We start from the raw sequence: 18,661 nt of genomic DNA, 5'->3' as shown, positions 1-18,661 counted from the left end.
CCATCTTTTTTTCAGCTTCATGATTACGCACTCATAAAATTTCTGGTCCTTTTCAGGTAAAAACTAAACAAGGTGTGATTGAAGGTCATCGCCATTTGACCATTCAAAGAATTCTGCATAATTCGAAATAAATGGTAATCAGACGGTGCCAGATCAGGACTGTATGGGAGATGTGGCAGCAGGATGTACCCAGCCAGAACGTTGCCTATCTTTGAGGAAAAAATCAGTCAGCTGTCAAAATGGAACTGTTATTCAGGGGCACCAACCCACTACAGAATATTACCGAAAATAGTTTAAGAATTTTTTGTAGAGAATTTCGTGCTCTAAATTTTTTGTTTGGGCTGTTTTTTTTCGAATTCTTAGTTTTCGAGCTATTCGCGTTTCATAATTTTTTCAAGTTACAAGTTTCAAAATTTCTATAAATCGTACTCGTAATTTTGTTAAGGTTACTAAGCTTATACAGTATCCAAAAACTTTTGAGAAAATCAGAAGCGCCCAATTTAATTTCGGTTTTAATCCTATCTCACCTATTTCAGAAAGATTCACCCCAAGAAACCTATTGTTTTAATTGCTGCTTAGTCTGCGTCTAAAACTTTCAGCATCTTAAGTAAGTAAACTACTTTTGAGAACACTCTTTAGATCACGAACAGTCTTCTACGAAAAGCTATCAAATGTCAAATTCCTGTTGACAGGAGCAGTATCGCCATTAAAAAACACAAATATTATAAAAATATACTTTTTGACTTGTTTTGGTATATAATTTTTTTCAATTCAACTATATTTTTACTTGCTTTTAAGTTTACTGATATCATGTCTCTAAATTGTAACAGGCAATAACACGTACCGAAATTTAAACAACCTTTTTTGCTAATTAAATTGTCAGTATAAATAATCGACAACGATTACTATTTAATATTAATTATTGTATTTAGTGAGATTATATGTAATAATTAGAGGTCAATATAAGTGTGTAAAAGTCAAAAATCGGTTAAATAACATTAGGAATACAATGTAATGTTAAATATTTAACCTTTGAAACTAGAGTACATACAATGTTTAAAAACAATAGAATATTTCAATAAATTGGATGTTGATTATTGTTAATTTAATTGCCATTGTTTGTAGACAATATGTCTTGTTTTTTTTTAAGTTCAAATCAATACTCTTATTGAATTTGTTACTTAAAAAACGAGAATATATAAATTCAATGGTAAACGATATTGAAACGAGTTTGACAGAATTTCAATGTTTAACTTCCTGTTATTAATTTGATACTTATCGATTTCGATTCTAATAAGTAGGGCACTCAAAGAAAATTAATTTGCTTGAAGTGCCATACTGAATAAGATGCATGAATTGGATTAACAATTTTAGACGTGGCAATGGTCGGATAATCTGACCATCGATCTAATATGGAGAAAATTAGCATTTAAACCTCAAGTTTTACGAAAATGGCCAAACAAAGAAAACACAAAAAATTTATTTATTTTTCAATGTACTTTTAGCATACTTTTCAATAAGTTCGATACCATTTTTATAATCGTCCCCATTAACTGCCGACATCACCGCTTCTTTGTTAGAAAATCTTTGTCCATTTTTTCAAGTCTGGGAACGGGAAATATTCCGAGGGGGCTAAATCTGGCGAATATGGTGAATGAGGAAGCAATTCAAACTTCAATTCATTAATTTTGGTCATTGCAATAACTGATGTGTGAGCTGGTGCATAGTCTTAATGGAACAACAGTTTCTTCTTAATCAAATGCGGCCGTTTCTGCTTGATTTCTTCACTCAAACGTTGCAATAAGTTCGCATTTTACTCGCCTTTGATAGTTCTTCCTTTTTCAAGATAGGCAATGAAAATTATCCCACGCGCATCCCAAAAAACTGACACCATTACCTTTATCTGCGGATGGAACGGACTTCGCCTTTTTTTGGGCAGGTTCTTCCTTTTCAGATTGTGCTTTTGTTTCGGATGTGAAATGATGGACCCACGTTTCATCCATGGTTATTAAACGGCGCAAAAATTCGGTTTTATTTCTGTTAAACATTGTCAAACACTCGATGGAAACATCTGTTTTGGTTCCATTGTGAGCAATTAGCTTTCTCTTGTCCAAATTTTCAGGTACCGCACTTTTTGAAATGCCTAATATGTCTGCTAGCTCGCGCACTAATCCAGTACCACATTGTAGATTTTCTTCAACAATTCTGGAGTCGTTACCTCATTTGGTCGACCACTGTGATGCTGGTCGTCGCAGGCTAGATATAACGTACTCGGAAGTTTCTTCACCGACGTTCTATTCTGTGTTTTGGCGAATTTTCTTCTTCTAATGACTCATTTTACTAGTTTTTTTGTTGTGTATGCCTACAGCAGTATATTAAATTTCGAAATTATTTCAGAATGTTTAACTACATGAACCAAATAGCGACGCTTTTTGACGTCTCAAGCCCGAACGATATTTGTTAAACCACTCTGATGAGACGTAATAACCTCGAAACTATTCACTATTCACTCCTTGCAACTGCGAGTTATTGGGGATGTTGATATCGACAAATCGTTTGATATTTTTACTAAATTTTTTTATGATATAATTCCCAAATATTTGTTTCATGACATTCCTTAAAAATTTAATGATATTTCTAACAAAAATTTCCAATATATTTTGTCTTTGTCGAGACAATATTGATTTTGTAACACCATTTCGTATACAATGTATATTATTTTGCTAAAGCCTTAAAGAAAAGTCGAAACGTCAAATTTTATCTTTCTTTTGAAAATTATTAGAAAAAACTAATTTTAAAACAGAAGAGACCTAAAATCGAGAACATTTAGATGCATTAATATATCAAAAGGTCTAAGAAATAAGAAATTAAAGAAATTTATTATTTTAGAACACACTGTATCACTAAATCACCAAAACTTGTATATTGTAGCATTAGAGATAAAATTCAAGTAATGGTTGGTGTCTTATACAAAATATTCTCTTAGTAATTTTTTTTAGTTGTTATTGCATCCAACTCTGTATGTATGATTTAAAAAATTCTTTGCCGCAATCATTAGACCATTAATAACACTTTCACTTAACAAGAATCTCAAGCTTCCGGTTCAATAAGTTACTAAATTGTTATTATTTGAACAAATAAAATAAAATTTGTGGAGCAAACAAATTTTGTTTGGTCTAAAACAATATCTATGAAAAGCAAATTGTTTTTTAGAGAAAACACCCACAGAAATACATGTAGACTATTGGCAGTATACCAAATTTTATATTGACATTCTCTGACGAGGATATTTTGAATGATGCATACGAGGGTGAAGCTATATATACATGATAACTAGAATCAATGTAATTTTGTAATAAAAGCTTCCAGCCAGTCATATTTTGGAATACTTTCAAAAATTTATTAATCTCATCTTCCTTCGTGAAATATCGACAAAGTATAGGTTTCTTTTATGTTAAAGAATTACCATAAACTCAAATCGGGCGAATAGGGTGGATATTTAATTCAAATCTTGTAAACTTTATACTGTACAGCGGGTGACGATGCATTATCCTGTGACCTTAAACCGCAAATATTGACTGACCTTTGCTGTCTTGACAAGAAGGAATATCATTAAATGTTTGAACTCCCACTACTACAGTCGCGCGCATAAAAATAGAGTCGCATGCTCGCGGTCAAAAGTCTCTAGCAAAAAATCTATAGCTTTCATTATTTTTTTGATTGTAGCATCTAAAATCTATTAGTCTAAGCTTTATTGAGTTATTTTTTTGGTGATGAGCAACGAACAACAAAAATTCTTCAGTTAGCGCCATTTTTGAGGTCCGTTTTCGTAGCTGATACAGAATTTCTAGCCCGAAACTGTCGAAGAGAACGACGTGATCTCTTGAAATTTCTTCTGTGTATCGTTTCGTCGTTAATTCACCTACAGTTTCAATAAAAACCAACTCGGTTTTTGCTTCCATTGGAATGCCCGAACCATCCAGAAACCTCCTCCAGAAGCAACACTGTGCGAATCATTCTCCAGGTCTTCTGTAGTCCAATTAACGTGTTCTCTGGCTAATCGTAGACGAGCTGCTTCGTGGGCTATGATTAATTTTGAACCAGAAGCTGCGCTTCTTCTACCTGTCCAGCCACTCACAGCCACTACTCCCATGTCTCTGCGCTCTTGTTTGACTTAAACACCAGTGAGTGCCCGATTTCTCAGCGATGTGCTGAGAATAAATTCGTCATCTCTTTTGGATATGCACTTTTTTTTCCGAAACCGTCTCTTTGATTAAACTTATCAATCTCTTGGTAACGACGGTAAACACTGGAAACAGAAGACTGACTCATGTTCAGCGCACTGGCCATTTCTCGCTGACTCTGGACTTGTCACTTGTTATGTCCATTTCCAAGTATAATTCTTGTTTGTTGTTAAGGAAGATGTGTAACGGTTGGCGTTTGATGGCTAACTGATAGTACTGGGTCAGGTAGATAACCTTTTATAAAGGTCAGTTACCACTAATACAAACATATAAAGGGAGGTTACGATTGTATTTAGAAAAGATACTCGCTCAGCCTTTTGGACATTATTTCTAGCGTATAAGCATACTTAGTTTCTTCTTGAGATGAAGAGACAAAATGAAACATCGTGAACAAAAATAATAATGATGAAGTCAAAATTCTCGTGGATGTGCTAATCTTTCGGTTGGGTTCTCAACTATAGTTGTAAAAATTGTATTTTATATAATAAAAAAACTTTTTCGCGTGACTGACACACAGATACCATCGTCAAATCCATACGACGTTTATGAAGTATCAACTTTCAAAAGACTATGTGTGGAATTTCATGACATTTCTATCAGTCACAACAAGTGATGAAAAAAGAAAAAAAAAACACTGTACTAGCTCAGCAATGGCTTCAATAGTGGTATCCGGACTCTGTTCCATCGAAAAGAACCATTTTTTATTTGTTTGCTGAATTTAAACGTGGTCGTACAGACAATGATGATGGTGAACGTTCTGGTCGTCCAATTGAGGTGATTACTCCAGAAAACATCAAGAGTCCACGAATTGGTTATATTTAATCGTAAATTATAATTGCGTTAGATAGTTGAAGCAATAAAGATATCAGAAGATAGTGTGTTTACAATTATGCATGAACATCTGACCACGAGAAAGCTTTTTTCAAAGTTAATCATACGACTTATTGAGTGATGTGTTAACTGATAGATAAATAGACATCAATAAAACGAAAATATCGAATGAATTTTATATAATTTTCAAAATTGAGTCACGTTGCTCTGTAAAAAACTTGGAATTTTAAATTATCATTAGAAAACAAGCGTGTATAGGTCATGAGATAGAAAAAACAATTTTTCTAAAATTAATATACTTGTTAAATGGAGGGGATTCCTGAAGCTTTTTAATTCCCAGCGATTATAATAATATTGGGAATTATGGATCGTCTATATCGATAATATTGAAGAATTACCGATAAAATTCCAGAAGTGTATTTAAAACAGATTAATACAGTTTATACCTAATGATACTTTAATATATACAAAAATTATTGATTGTATTAAATCAAAACCAAATTAGATTTAATGAGAAAAAATTTATTGTATTCTTTTCTAATAATTAAAAACTAATTTTGAGATAAAATTGATTTGAATGATGCTTATTTATTGAGGTAATTACATAAAGATATGATTTGCATAAAATTCTAAAGCAATTGTGCCAAATTTTCGATTCCGATTGTTTCATCTAAGGAAAATAAACAAATAGCACCAGATGAAGAAAGGAACATGGAAAAAAGAACTGACACCAACACAAAAAACTACGAAAGTTAAAATGGAGGTTATGACAGATTTATCTATTCACGCAACTGGTATTTTTCGAAGGTTCACCGGAGCGAAGGGTCGATTTTACATATTTTAACCCTCCTGAACATGAATATATCATTACTTTCAAAATCCGACCTCAAAAGTGGCCCAAATTTCAAATTGAGAATTTCCTCATTTTTCGATTTTTGTGAAAAATACGTCAAAATTGCTCAACCCAATTTTTCACCGGGGGAGGGGGAAACCTCAAAAATCGACCCCCTGCCCCTCCTATGGCGAATTTCGAGAGGCTCCCGATCTCTCAAATTTTTTTTGGAGTCACTGCCCAACATACCAATTTTCATGCTTCTATCATTAATTGCCACTATTTTTTTAAAATTCACTGTTTGCCGCTGCACTGATGATATAGCTACTAAGCTCGCTAAAGCGGAGGCAGACAAGCCCTTCATGGGACCCGAACCCTTCTGTGGTATCAGTTGAAGAACCAATTATTGGGGTAACCTACAGAGGCTTAGACAGTCAAAGACTCCGAATACTAACAGGAGTTCTATCGAGGCACTGTGGCATCAATGGACACCTGAAGATGCTAGACCTAGACGAAAATGCGGCGTGCAGGTTTTGTTACACAGAAGACGAAACCTCTTTCCACATTCTTTCGAAGTGTGAACACTAGGAGCTCCAAAGCACTACACCTGGGAGCGTATAATATAGAAGACGAAGATCTCTGGCATTTAGAGCCATCCCAAATTCTAGACTTTTTAATAGGAATGGGATTAACGGATCAGTTGTAAACAATGGGTTCTCCAGTATTGCAGCAAGAAAAGGGGTCGCATTGTATACGAGACTCCAAAGCTATATACACATATGTATGTAAATATTTAAACCAACGCTATGCTGTTCGCTCTTTAACTATGTCTTCATATTCAATTTCACATATTTTCCTTACTGCCGCGGCTGCTTTAAACTTGTCTTAACAATACACAATCTAAAGTTAGGTTAGGTTATTGGTACTGACATAAAAACTATGTAGGTAGTGAAGGCAACGCCGAAAACGACTTGCATGTCGTTAGTAGTTTTTATACAAGACACTATATTGAAACTAGTGAATACTATCAAGAAAGGAATACAAGCAACAACAAAGAAGTACTTTTCCAATGCCAAAGGTGCTACCAGAAATGATAAAATAAGAAATGAAATAAAAAGGGGGTAGTCAAATATAGAATAAGAAATCTTGAAACCAAGTCAGCTGATTTTGATATCTCTGTAGACCGTGAAAAAAAGATTTAGCAAGCTAAAGTAGGCAAAATAAAAAAGAGCCAAAAACAATTTCCGGTTTTCTACAAGAAAAAATAATTATAGAAAAAAAACTAGAAATAAAGAAAAATAGAGGAAGTTCGTTCACGAATGAAAAATAAATTATGTAAATACATACCGGACGTCATTATAAACAATATATCAAATTGTAATTGAGCTAATAACAAAATAATATTGAAATTTCATAATTCATATAAAAAACAGTCAAGTTGTACATATTTAAAAATAATAATGTTTGCCTCGGCTGATAACCACGAGATATATGTTATGTCATCAACAGAAGGTCGTAAAAAAGAAGAAAAACTCCAAGTTACACATTTTTCACATGCATATATGATTATACAAATTAATTATCAGGTTATTTGGAAATTGCAACTATAAAATTGGTGAAAAAGAGTGGGATATATCATTGGACTAAAACCTATTTAAAATACACGCAGAAATTTTCGAAAAATACGATATCCCCCAAAACTGGACTGTAATTTTCCATCATTTTATCAAACTATATTACAAAAACAATGTTCTATTAATTAATAAACAAATATCTTGAGTAAGACTTGAATGTTTTTACTAAAATTTGATTTGCTAATACAAGTGACATGAGGTGAAATCGCGCGAACTGTTTTTCCAAAAACATCTCTCTAATAAACACCAAAATTCGAATGAATAAATATAAATAATGTGAACAACGCTTATCAAAATTAGATATTTATATGAATCATTCGGTCCTATTCGTAATACCAGGATTGGTTATTAATCATAATATTGGTATTTACGTCTAATATACACCCGTGAGCAAAAAAATCGACACCCCTGCAATCGCAAAAAACTGGCAAAAAAATGAACACGAAATTGTATTGTAAATGGACACAACAAGGGATAAAGCCGCTCAAGCGGTCACCCTATTACGACAAGACCAAAATCAGCGAGAAGTGCCCAGTGCGTTGAACAAAAGTCAGTCTGCTGTTTCCAGAGTTAACAGAGGAGCACGAGGTGTGACTGTGAGGGGCTGGATAGTCAGAAGAAGACTTAAGACAGCTAACCTTGAACCAAAAATTCAGCTACTGGCCCCAAGTTAACTCAAGCCCACCGAGCATCCCTCGTCTACGATTTGTCAGGGAACACGTTAATTGGATTAACGATTAATGGGGCTCCGATATTTTCTCAGATGAAAGCAGAGTATGCCTGCAAGTTAGCGAATGAGTCTACAGAAGACCTGGAGAAAGATTGCATGAAAGAAAACGTTGTTTTTGGAAAATGTTCCTGGATAGTTTGGGTGGGCATTTAAGTGGTTTTTATTGAAACTGATGATGGAGCGAGGGGATTAACGGTGAACCGATACATAGAAGAAATTTAGCCATAGTATAAAGTATCAAATTGATAAAGAATACATTGCTCGAGAAGAAAACTATTATGACGCTGAAAAATTATGACGCTATGAAAAATTTTTAATTTGTTTAAACTATAACTTGAATGGAAATATTTCGAATGGAGTCTGCTATTGCCAGGGTTTACTGTCGTTACCAAGCAGACTGGTAACTTTCATCGAATCGCGAGGAGTGGATGGACATTCAGACTTAAGACAGCTAACTTTGAGTCAAAAAAGCCAGCTACTGGCCCCAAACTAACCCCACCCTAACGAACGTATACTAATTGCCAGATAACACGTTAACTGAATTGACGAACAATGGGTATGTCAAAATTGCCGTCATGGATTAGTCAACGCGTAGCCCGGACTCAAATCCTATCAATAATTAATGGGATGAAATTAAGAGAGAAGTTCCGGTTGGGAAACGTGCACCAGCTACTAAATCGGACCTCAAAACGGCTCTCATTTAAGATTGGGATAGCATCGAATTAGATCAAGTAGAGCGATTGAAAAGCGCCAGGGAAATATTTATAATTTAAGCTCGTATTTTCTTTATTGTTGACTATAACAATTTTTCAATGATAAAGACTCTTTTTAGTTTTTCTTTAACAAAAAAAAAATAATGGCTTTGAGATGCTAAAATGATGAAAGAATGGAAGCTACAGATTTTTGGCTAAAGACTTTGACTACGACGGTAGGACTTGAGTCGTTTTTTTGCGCACGAGTGTAGTTGTAATTTTTATATATACTTAGAATTATTTTTTAAATTATAGTAATCTTGAAATTTCTTATCAAAACAAAGCCATTAAAACTAATAACCACGTCCATGTAATTTCGTTATCAGAAAATTTTAATTTCGTATACATTTTCACAAATAAAATCATAACGTGATTATTTTTCCCAAAAAAAGGCGTAGAGATAAAAAAAATATATGTGGTTTACATTCCTACTCTTAATTGCAACAAAATAAGATGTATGAAACTTAAACGAAAGTCTAGAGAATGTATGAAACTCAAACGAAAGTTTAGAGAATGTATAAAACTAAAACGAAAGTTTAGAGAATGTATGAAGCTCAAACGAAATTTTAGAGAAAGTGAAAACTTTCATATCGGTTAGTTAGAAATAGTGGAAACTTGGGAAACCGAAGCTGTCATCCAGTGGACTATTTGAACTATTTAATGTAAATAAAATTTTCATTCCAAGAAATGTTAGTGACTTTACTACGTATCATCAATGCTTCCTTCGTATTTCATTCTATTCTATAGGAAAAAAATTGTTAGTTTAGTGTTTAAATGAACTAATATATGGTCCTAGGTACTTTTTATTCAGTAATAATTTGGTCAAAGTACAAGGAATTGTATGTAAAGATCTTGCCATTACACCATAACTGAAACTGACCAAATCCATCCCCGTTTCTGTGTATCTGTCAACCCTCCAAAGTTAAAAACAAACAAAGTGGCAGTAACAAAATAAACCAACAAAAAGATTTACAAAAAAAAAAAGAAAAAATGAGGGCTCCAATCAATCGGATGATCTGATTGACATTTAGTTGGTAGTAGAAACACAGTTCAGTTTTAGAAATGATTTCGGCACAAAAGAGGCTCTGTTTGTCTACAATTTCTTGATGTCTTGAGGTCAACCAAAATGTGTAGGTTTGTTTTATTGATAATAAGAAGGCATTTGATAAAGTCAGACACAAAAAATTAATAAAAGCCTTGGAACGAGAATAATAACCAAACTGTATTTGAATACAACTACGTCTGTTCGCATTCAGTCCAAATCGAAGAATCTAGTGGAAATAAGATGACGAGTTAAAAAGAGGTGTGTTAATTTTTCACTACTTCTCAAGGTCTACTCAGAGGAAATTTTTACACTGCACTTCTCATCAAAAACATGTAAGAGTGAGTAATGAGATCTTGGTCTCGTTTGTAACGCGTTAGTGACAAGTTTCAACAAGTTTTACACTTTATGCTTCGATTCATTTTATTATAGTAGATCTCGACCGACCACCTAGTCAAGTTGGTCTAATAAATGTCTTAAATTTTTGACTAAAAAGGATTAACATCAACACATATCGAAAACAAGATGGAGACATATCTATAATTTTCAACAATTAAAAATTGATCTAAGTTGTTTCAAGGGGACGAGAATCATTAGAAGATGATCCACCTGCAGGAGGTCCTGTATCTAAGACTACTTCAGAAAACATTAGTGATCGGCGCCTAACAAAACCAAAGAAAGTAGAGACCTTGCCAAAAAAGCAAAGATTACGAAAAGCATATAAAAAATTATTGATATAATATTTTGGGACTGCCAGGGTATCCTTTTGATTAACTTTCAAGGTATCAAATACAACCATGAACGCAGCACATTACTATGACTTCCAAAAGCAGTTGCGTCAAAAAATTATCGAAAAAGACTCCGTATAATCATCCCAGGCTTCATGACAATGCTCCACTCCAGGTTGCTTCTGTTTCCAAGGCTACTGTACACGCATATGACTTCACAAACAATATCTTGGTCATATATTGAGAGGTTCAAAATATGAGATCCTACAGCTAACAATTCAGGGCAAAAATTTACCAAAAAAGATCTATTGGAAGGAAAAGAATATAATGTGATCTTCGAAAATGGTTCAACGTCACATCAACTGACTTATTTAGGACCGCAGCTTTGAAAGTCAAAATAGTTATGATGATAACCAACCTCCGAAATGCAAATGGATTTCTCCTTGGAATTGCAACTTACATGTAATGGAAATGGAGCCAAATATTTGAAGTCACCTTAACTGCGCACGATTTTGATCTTTTTAGGCTTGAGCTGTCTAAAGATGATAACATTCTGTTATATTGGAACCTTTTTTGTATTCTCTGAAAATCATCCTCATTTTTGTAGTAAATAACAAATAGATCAAATGAAAATATATTCAAATAAAAATCCAGATAAGCTTATCTAGAAGTAAAACGATTCACAGGACACAAACTTAAATTTAAAAAACAAAATAGTTTGAAACAAAGTACAATGTATACTTAAAGTTTGTAAATAAAAAAAAAAACAGTAAGAAATACAAGATAAACGACGAAAATAAAAACATTGAAGTAAACAAAACAATTAAGACGTTAAAAACATAACCTCGAAAAGCAAAACTATTCCCCATGCCCATGTATCGACCACTCCTAGTTAGTTGATTCCCATTGCAAAAACGAGTTTCAAACTGGATACCCCAATAAAGATTTTTAACCGATTTTTTATTCATGAAATGATCTTTTTGATGATAAGATTGAAAATATTCATTTTTTTTGAGTAAACATGTTTTATACTATATATTCATTTCTACTACGTGAGTTTTTTTATAATTTCATTCATTTTATGGTATGACGTGAATAATATCAATTTTGAGCAAGTCCTACGCATTAAAAACGTACTCCGCGGTAAGCGTTTCACAGGAGAAAATGTGGAATAGAGAAATTATACAAGGTGTGTAAAAAGAAAGTCATATTCCCCGTAATAGCTGCCATTTCGAGACGGAAACTTTCTTTTAATTGTGCCAGGGAAGTCGGTTTGTTAAGAGATTACGAACTCGTGACAGAGATCTATTGGACGTGTGTGAAGTTGCCCCGTCCTGCTGGAACCTTGTTCTTTGGTTATAATCATTGAAGTTCTGCAGTTCTGGCACAAAGAAGTCATCAACATCTCCACATAACGCTCTGAATTCACTGTAACTTTTATCTTCAAAAAAAGTAAGTGTCTGTAATTCCTCGCGCTGACATCGCAGCCTATAAGGTCTTATATGTGAATGTAGGGGTTTCTGAAGTTTGTTTTTTGGATTGGTGCACTTCAGTAACGGCAATTTTGCTTATTGACGTATCCATTATGAAAATAAGATGCCGATAAACGTTAGAAAGCGCCCAATCATTTGGTTCACGAAGTCGAGCTTGATGCTGAATTATAAAAGGGTGCAGCCCTAAATCTTCGCACGTTCAAATCAACAGCACGCTTCTAAATAGACAATTCAGACTCATCATGAACACTGTCTACATTTTCGACGGTTCCAGAAGACCTTGGACGTCCGGATTCTGTTGATACGAACTTCTCGACTCATTTTCCAAGTCTAAAGCCTGGTACATCATTTCAGTGCGAATATTGCAGAATTTTTTACTCTCTACAATCGCTGGAACGTTTATAAGAACAAAATTTCCAAGAACCAGGTGCTAACCTTGTATAATTTTTCCTGAGCTTTTTTATAAATATATACAAATTAAGCCGATACGCTACTGGTAGTTTTTTATTATTAATATATTATAAACTATAATATAATCAACCATTGTATATCAAAATGTTTTTAAAATTCTTGCTTACACGATAAAAAATTTCTAGGACTAGGTCTCTTTATATAATATTATAATAAATGAAAGCCGGCCCTGTTTATTATCCTAGAAATGTCTCTGAAAATACGGCCGCTAGATGTCAAGAGTGTAATCTTTAAGTGTGTTTAATGATTGTATAAATCAACTGTTAAAATAATGAATACAAAGATCGAAAAATTTGGATAATAAAAAATAAATGTTATTTTCTACAAGTTTTTCAAGTGGTGAAAGTATGTTAAATTTCTCTATTTGTTTTGTGTACAAAGAAGAAGATGGAATAAAAGTGTTGACTACCACTCCTAATACCCCTAGAAAAAGGAAAGTAGCAAAATTTCTATTTGGATTAACGTCAAACTGTGAGGATTTTCGATCCGCTTTCCTAAATTCAATTCAAAATCAAAAGACGTTAGAAACAGTACTTTCTGATTCTATTTTTAAGAATTAATCATGAATCTTTCGTGAAATGAATAGAAATCATTTTTGATCCTTCTGAAACAATTGAAATTGTTTCCGATACTAGGGAAAACCATTTTTTTACCATAAAATCATTAGACCAGGATCTATAATTTTTTAAATAAAAAAAAATAATAATAGAATGAAACTAATTGAAAAAGGATAAAAATAAAAGAAAAAATAATTTACGAGCGATCTAAAATCGAAAAGGGAAAAGGGGTGAGTTTTTAAGGTTTAAAAATAGTTTATCTGGATTCCGGCAAAACTACAAGTCTTATGGAAAAAAGTCAAATAAGAAAGTTGTAGTTAATAGGAAGATCTACAACTTTTGTATCCATACTTTTTTCACCTAACCTCAAAATTCATGTGAAAAATTCAAAAAACCAAGTTTTTAATTTGTAATTTTTATCTTTTACAAAAAACATTGTTTTTTCTACTAAATTTTGTGAAAAGTTGCCTTTTTATGTCCCATATACATCATACACTGTAATTTATTTGATTTGAAATATGTATTTTTTCATATTATTTTGACATAATAGGCAAAAATAAGACAAGAAAACTCGCACTCGAATATTTTTCAATCATTACGTACAATTTTTGGTTATTTATTAAATTTTTCCACTCTAATTACACGAAAAACGTGAGATTCCATGTTACATTGATAAACATAAGTAATTGGAGTGTAAAATTTCAATAAATATGTAAAAACTGTACATAATGAAATTTTCGGATGCGAAGTTTTTTCTTTTTTTTGCCTTTTCTGAGAAAGTTTACAATGGTGATGGTAATATTTTTTACACATTCAAAAAGTAGAGACTTTAACGAATAAAAATCTCACTGACTGATATTTTGACGGGAGAATTTTCGTTCGAAAATTAGGGAGCTTTTACGATATTGTGAAAAAATAAATATTTCAATTTAAATGAATTACAGTATATTTAGGGCATAAGAAGATAAGTTTTAATCAAATTTCTTGAAAAAAAAATTTGTTCGTAAAAGATAAAAACTAAAAGCAAAAATCTTGTTTTTTGATTTTTTCACAAAAATTTTGAGGTTATGTGAAAAAAGTGAAAATACAAAATTTGTAGATCTTCTCATTACCTACAACTTTTCTATGTAACTTTTTTCCATGGGACTTGTAATTTTGCCGGAAATCGAGATAAACCGTAAAAACTCACCCCCTTACCCCTCTTGACCACAGATCGGCCGTAAATTATTTTTCCTTTCATTTTTATTATATTCTCCTACATTCCCAATAGGTTTCATCCTACTATTATTTTTTTCCATTATTTATTATTTTTAAAGGATTTTGCCCTGGTCTACATTGAAAACACTTTTGGATTGCGTCATTTAAAACAGCCAAGAGAATATACAATCGTGCAATATCGTTTTAACGTCAGTCCTTTGCCACTTTCTGGGCCAAAATACCATTCCACGTATCTCTATGGTCTGAGTATTTATTATATATACGTCCTAAGTATGCAAAATTTTGTTAGTTCCTCTTGTATAATTTTTTTCATTTGTCATTCTTTCCGTATTTTAAACCGGAAAGTTCACTAGTGACAGCGTCGATTTACGTATATAATATGAGGTACCTATATGTTATAGGGCGTTTCTACTTGCCTCCCCCCATTTTTTTTATTTCAAATTAATAACTCGACATATCAGTAGATACCCACTCGTGTTCACTATTTTTGTAATGATTCATACTTAGGTATGTATCAGATATATTGTGTAAACATATAGGGTGTCCCAATAAAAGTATTCGAAATCGCATTTATTACAGGAGTTGTATGGTCTCAACTGGACGTTATGTAATATAATGAAGTTTGCTTCTAGATTCTTTTAAATCAAAATTTCATCGACAATTCCATTGAAATCAATTGTTCACAGCATTGAGAGTCATATGATAAACAATTATATGATCTACTTTACTATACAATATAAATATTATCACTGGCTTTTTTTTAATCTTATGAGACATCCTCTATATACTGTTTAGTGCATTTGACTCAATACCTTAAAATACTTGTCTGTTAACTTAAAAATAAACTTAATGCACATAGTAGTAAGCAATAAATAATTTTAATTAAAAATAAAGGGAGTTGCAAACGTTAATTATACAAACGTTATCCTGCGCCTGATACTTCCTCGAACAGTTCCGCCCTGTATACCTAATATGTAACTGTTCGTAATCCGGAATAAACTTTTGACCCAATACTTAATGAAATGATAAATATGTTATAGTAATTGCACGGTGAATTAATTACAATCAACAACAAATAATTTATCAAACATATCACATGTTTGTTTTGATTTAAGTAATATTTAAAAATTACGTGTAGGTAGTATGGGAATCATGTTCGAAATAAAAATCATGTCATGTAACTAAATTTAGCACAAATATGATGAGGAATAAATTTTTAAGCAAATATTGAGTAAATTAAAATATATTCATAAAATCGCGTGTAATTTAAGAATCATACGATTCTGCTTAGGCCCAAACGAAGGATTGTCATTGGCTCAAACCCGCACGTGATTTTATCGACCAATAACCGGCAATTTAATTGAACTGTAACAATTTTCTTCAAAATAATTTCTATTATCTTGCAAAAAGCATTAAGTACAAGGTACTAAGAAGTAACAAAAGCGAATTTTGAGAGAGCATATTAGGGTGACGATATGTATATAATATAACCTTTGAATTTCAAGAACGTTTTAAATTAGAGGTTATGGTTATCATTTGCTTAATTCTTACATCAAACGCAAAGTTCTCGACTTTCACTTGCAAAAATAGTAACATAACAATGTCCACTAAATAAAATCTTACCTGCTGTTTTCTAAATTGGTGGAAATATTTTCTATGTAGTTGCTCATAGCAAGATTTTGATTTTCACTTAACATAATTTATGTTTAAACTTCGCGCACCAGATATAACAATAATTATAAGAACGTTTGGTCAATGAAAACGAAAACAACCTTGCAATTGCAGAAACACCCAGTCCCTGAGTGTGTGTACAACTTAGAAATTCTGAAATGCTCTGTTCTCTTTTAATTTTATACGTCGATGACGATACCAAGTCGTCTGACGCAGTCTGACGAATCAGCAGCCTCGCTGAAATATCGGTCTCACTCTCTCAATCGCAGTCATGCGCTTCGTTAGTGGTACAGGTGCGATGGACGCGTTTCAAATCTTTATTCCCAATATACACGTGAGATACTAGTGCAAGGATGCAAATTTTTTTCTGATTGGCATCTTACACAAAATACTTTAAGGAAAAATTGAACCGGAAATTCATTCGTTCTTTGACCCCCTGTCTACTCCACATTATGCTATGTTAGAGAAACTAGACTCTTAAGGGTGATAAAGGTCTGGGGACTTGAATTATTAATCAATTAATAAATGGATGACTAGTCAAGGGCTAGAACTCACACTGTTTTGTAACGTATTTAATTCTATTTTGATTAATGATTAATTTCTAATGATTAATTTTACTATAAAAAGTAGATTGAATAACAGTTTTATTTTTTTTTTGTTTTGAGGTAATGTAAGGAAAAGCAAATAATGTCGATTATATAAAACGTCATACATCGTAAAAATTGATCACGGCACAAATGACATTGATTTCCAAATTCTTATATGATTCTGAGCAAAATAAAAGTACCTACCGATACATTTATTATGAATAAAAATACATTCAAATATACAGTGATTTTTAAAAACTCACTGTTGTTTTAATTCAAGGAGGTCTATTAATTAGTGTCAGATGGTAGTTGATAATTCCAGTGTTGCCAATTTCACGTTTTCAATTATTTCAAATCAATTACTTATTAGAATCGAAATCTATCAGTATCAAAACTCTAAGGGAAGTAGATGTGGATTCAGTAAGACGGAAATGGTGAATATAGGTTATTGCCTTAAAAATATTTGTAAATAGATTGGTAGGTTTTGCGTGATGGTGGCTAAATAGAAAAGTAATTCTAAAAATGTAGTAACTGGTCAACAATATCAGAAATGTATAACGCCATTTGTAGAACTTTAAAGGCTATTTGATCATACGATGACTTTTTCTTCACATTTTATTAATACTTATTTCAAACTCTGGCAACGTTGCTCGAATGTGACTTCATAGAAGTGTATCAATGTTTATAATGAAGTCTATTAAATTACGTAAGGACTATAAAAGAAACGAGAAAAGAAAGAAGAAATATATAGATAAAACATGGATTAATGAGGAACATGTTTTTAACATAATAAATTCCCATTTAAAATTATTTAAATTTAAAAACATTGCCAAAATGTAACCTAGACAAAGATACAATCTCTTGTGTGTAAATGTGTTAGTCATTTAGTTGAAGGATACAAAAACGTTCCTTATTTTTATCCTTCACTAACGTATCTTCTCAGATTACGAAATTTTTGTTATATATTGATGTGACTGTGAAGAATCATAAATTAAGCTACTGAAAGGTTTATTGTATTCATTAAGATTTATGGTAAACGATCCTAATAGAGACCCACATCAACGATGATTGTTTCCGGGTGTCCCTTGGACACTTGAGTTCCATTAATTACGTACCTTATTTTGTATAGATGTCACTCTAACGACCATACTTATTGATAATTATATCTTTCATACAATAGAATTTTTTAGTATTCAAGATCGGTCTGTAAACACATAGATGTCTTAATATTCTGGCGTTCGTCTAGCTACTCATTTTATTATTTAATAAATTTATTTCATAATAATGTTGATGTTTTAATACAACGAATATGGTCAACCATTATCGGTTAGCCCGAAGATACATTACAGGACAAACACCGAATAAATTTCGACAAGAAGAAACAGTTATAAGTCGAAGATAACATTTGGACAGTTGGTCCAAATACACCAACAGGACAGGAGCGCAGACCGATAATAGGCTTGCTTCCACTAAGAATAAATCGGATGACTTTGAGTTTCTAATGAGTAACCATGATAATTAGTAAATAAAAAACAACTTTTCTGCAAAAATAATAAAAGATTAATAATATTTTTGGAAAATAAAATCGAAAAAATGAGGCATTTAATCACGTCACATTGAACACCAATCAGAAAAGCGTGACGTCACACCTCGCGAAACGCTATGTTGTAGCTGTTGTAAAGTAACCAGGTTATTTCGAGTTTTCAGCAATTATTGTTAAATTAATAAAGTTCGATCTTAGTTTAACCTTGAAAGATAGGTATAATTTGCCATGGAATCGGGATTTAACAAAATAAACAGCAGTAATTTGCCCAAAATTGACGTAGTTATGCTTGACAAATTTTTTGCATTGAGCACATACTTTTGTTCAT

The 18,661-nt window shown here is 32.4% G+C and overlaps 1 protein-coding gene across 1 annotated transcript in view; it reads right to left on the bottom strand.

Annotated features, from left to right (window-relative positions):
* Positions 1 to 16,430, bottom strand: part of LOC130451169 (mid1-interacting protein 1-like) — a 30,398-nt gene extending 13,968 nt beyond the window's left edge. The window contains exon 1 of the mRNA XM_056790001.1: positions 16,156 to 16,430. Coding sequence (XP_056645979.1) covers positions 16,156 to 16,229 — 74 coding nt within the window. The 5' untranslated portion in view covers positions 16,230 to 16,430. The remainder of the gene's footprint in view (positions 1 to 16,155) is intronic.
* Positions 16,431 to 18,661: the final 2,231 nt, after the last annotated feature.

Source organism: Diorhabda sublineata, chromosome X, assembly GCF_026230105.1.
Source record: "Diorhabda sublineata isolate icDioSubl1.1 chromosome X, icDioSubl1.1, whole genome shotgun sequence".
Taxonomy (NCBI): Eukaryota; Metazoa; Arthropoda; class Insecta; order Coleoptera; family Chrysomelidae; genus Diorhabda; species Diorhabda sublineata.
Note: the sequence above shows the minus strand (reverse complement) of the source record. Positions and strands in the feature narration are given on the sequence as shown.